At 48.6% G+C, this 2,431-nt stretch overlaps 1 protein-coding gene across 1 annotated transcript; it reads left to right on the top strand.

The window, feature by feature from the left end:
- Positions 1-792: 792 nt before the first annotated feature.
- Positions 793-1,971, top strand: LOC114086318 (actin, cytoplasmic 2-like). The gene has a single exon (XM_027927550.2). It carries the CDS (start codon positions 808-810, stop codon positions 1,888-1,890), a length of 1,083 nt encoding a protein of 360 aa, XP_027783351.2. The 5' UTR covers positions 793-807; the 3' UTR covers positions 1,891-1,971.
- The last annotated feature ends 460 nt before the right edge of the window (positions 1,972-2,431 follow it).

Here is a 2,431-nt window from a genome sequence, read left to right as displayed (position 1 = left end):
TTGCTTTTATGTCTCAGTTTCTTCAACAGTGATTATTAACAAAGGTATGGATGAACTCTCCTAACCTCCTGTCTAGTACATAGTCCCTTTACACAATAGTCATTCTTAGATAATTATACCATTTTATATATGATTTCTTCCTCACAAAAAGTGAATAATGTCTCATGAAAGAAAGAAATTATAATTCACAACCACAAACATCAAAAATTATAAGTTCTTGAAAAAGAACTTGATAGAAGTCCTACAGAAAGTCTGAAAAAAATAACAAAACCTTTGTTCAACCCATTTTTGTAATGTGCAGAGTGCATTCTCCCCAGTTTTAAATTCTGCAGAGCACTATGCTTTGACACTGTAGTCACCCACTCCATAACAACCACCTGTATTGGGCACTAATTGTGGCCTAGGTACTGTGTTCAGCATTTCTTGAATATTATCTCCAAACCTTACTCTTATAATGTCCACTATTAATTCCCATTTCACTTAGAGGAGCACAGACTTCCATTACTACCAAAATGGCAATCTTTATCTGGAAAATCTGCAACAAAACACAATGAAAAAACACTGGATAAATCCTGACATGGGCTGGGGTTGTGGCTCAGTGGTAGAGCACTTGCCTAGCATGTGCAAGACCCTGGGTTCGATCCTAAGCCCCACATAAAAATAAATAAATAAAATAAACACTGCCGAGACCGCGTCCATCCTGCGAGTACAGTCTCCTCGCCGCTCCACCGCCGCCAGTCCACACCCGCCACCCAGCTCGCCTTGGATGACGATATCGCTGCGCTCGTTGTTGACAACGGCTCCGGCATGTGCAAGGCCGGCTTCGCGGGCGACGATGCTCCCCGGGCCATCTTTCCCTCCATCGTGGGGCGCCCGCGGCACCAGGGTGTGATGGTGGGCATGGGTCAGAAGGATTCCTATGTGGGTGACGAGGCCCAGAGCAAGAGAGGCATCCTGACCCTGAAGTACCCCATTGAGCATGGCATCGTCACCAACTGGGACGACATGGAGAAGATTTGGCACCACACCTTCTACAACGAGCTGCGTGTGGCTCCTGAGGAGCACCCTGTGCTGCTGACCGAGGCTCCCCTGAACCCTAAGGCCAACCGTGAGAAGATGACCCAGAACATGTTTGAGACCTTCAACACCCCAGCCATGTATGTGGCCTTCCAGGCTGTGCTGTCCCTGTATGCCACTGGCCGTACCACTGGCATTGTGATGGTCTCCGGTGATGGGGTCACCCACACAGTGCCCATCTACGAGGGGTATGCCCTTCCCCACGCCATCCTGCGTCTGGACCTGGCTGGCCGGGACCTGACAGACTACCTCATGAAGATCCTGACTGAGCGTGGCTACAGTTTCACCACCACAGCCGAGCGGGAAATCGTGCGTGACATCAAGGAGAAGCTGTGCTACGTTGCCCTGGACTTCGAGCAGGAGATGGCCACTGCAGCCTCTAGCTCCTCCCTGGAAAAGAGCTACGAGCTGCCTGATGGTCAGGTGATCACCATTGGCAATGAGCGATTCCGCTGCCCTGAGGCACTCTTCCAGCCTTCTTTCCTGGGCATGGAATCCTGTGGCATCCATGAAACTACTTTCAATTCCATCATGAAGTGTGACGTTGACATTCGCAAGGACCTCTATGCCAACACAGTGCTGTCTGGTGGCACCACCATGTACCCAGGCATTGCTGACAGGATGCAGAAGGAGATCACAGCCCTGGCACCCAGCACAATGAAGATCAAGATCATTGCTCCCCCTGAGCGCAAGTACTCTGTGTGGATTGGCGGCTCCATCCTGGCCTCTCTGTCTACCTTCCAGCAGATGTGGATCAGCAAGCAGGAGTACGACGAATCTGGCCCCTCCATTGTCCACCGTAAATGCTTCTAGGCGGACTGTTACTTAGCTGCGTTACACCCTTTCTTGACAAAACCTAACTTTGCGCAGAAAACGAGATGAGATTGGCATGGCTTTATTTGTTTTTTTTTTTTTTTTTTTCCTTTTTGTTTTGGCGCTTTTGACTCAGGATTTAAAAACTGGAACGGTGAAGGTGACAGCAGTCGGTTGGAGCGAGCATCCCCAAAGTTCTACAATATGGCCGAGGACTTTGATTGTACATTGTTCTTTTTTTTTAATAGTCATTTCAAATATAGTGAGATGCATTGTTACAGGAAGTCCCTCGCCCTCCCAAAAGCCGCCCCACTCCTCCTCCTGGAGGATGGCCCAGTCCTCACGCGAGTCCATACAGGGGAGGTGACAGCATTGCTTTTGTGTAAATTATGTAATGCAAATTTTTTTAATCTTAGCCTTAATACTTTTTTATTTTGTTTTATTTTGAATGGTCAGCCATCGTGGCCCCCTTTTTGTCCCCCAACTTGAGATGTATGAAGGCTTTTCGTCTCCCTGGGAGTGGGCTAAGGTGTGGAGGCAG

This window comes from Marmota flaviventris, chromosome 5 (genome assembly GCF_047511675.1).
Source record: "Marmota flaviventris isolate mMarFla1 chromosome 5, mMarFla1.hap1, whole genome shotgun sequence".
Classification (NCBI taxonomy): Eukaryota; Metazoa; Chordata; class Mammalia; order Rodentia; family Sciuridae; genus Marmota; species Marmota flaviventris.
Note: the sequence above shows the minus strand (reverse complement) of the source record. Positions and strands in the feature narration are given on the sequence as shown.

What these genes read in the sequence shown, in the direction of transcription:
- LOC114086318 (XM_027927550.2), top strand. Translation starts at nt 808, where the DNA reads ATGTGCAAGGCCGGCTTCGCGGGCGACGATGCTCCCCGGGCCATCTTT.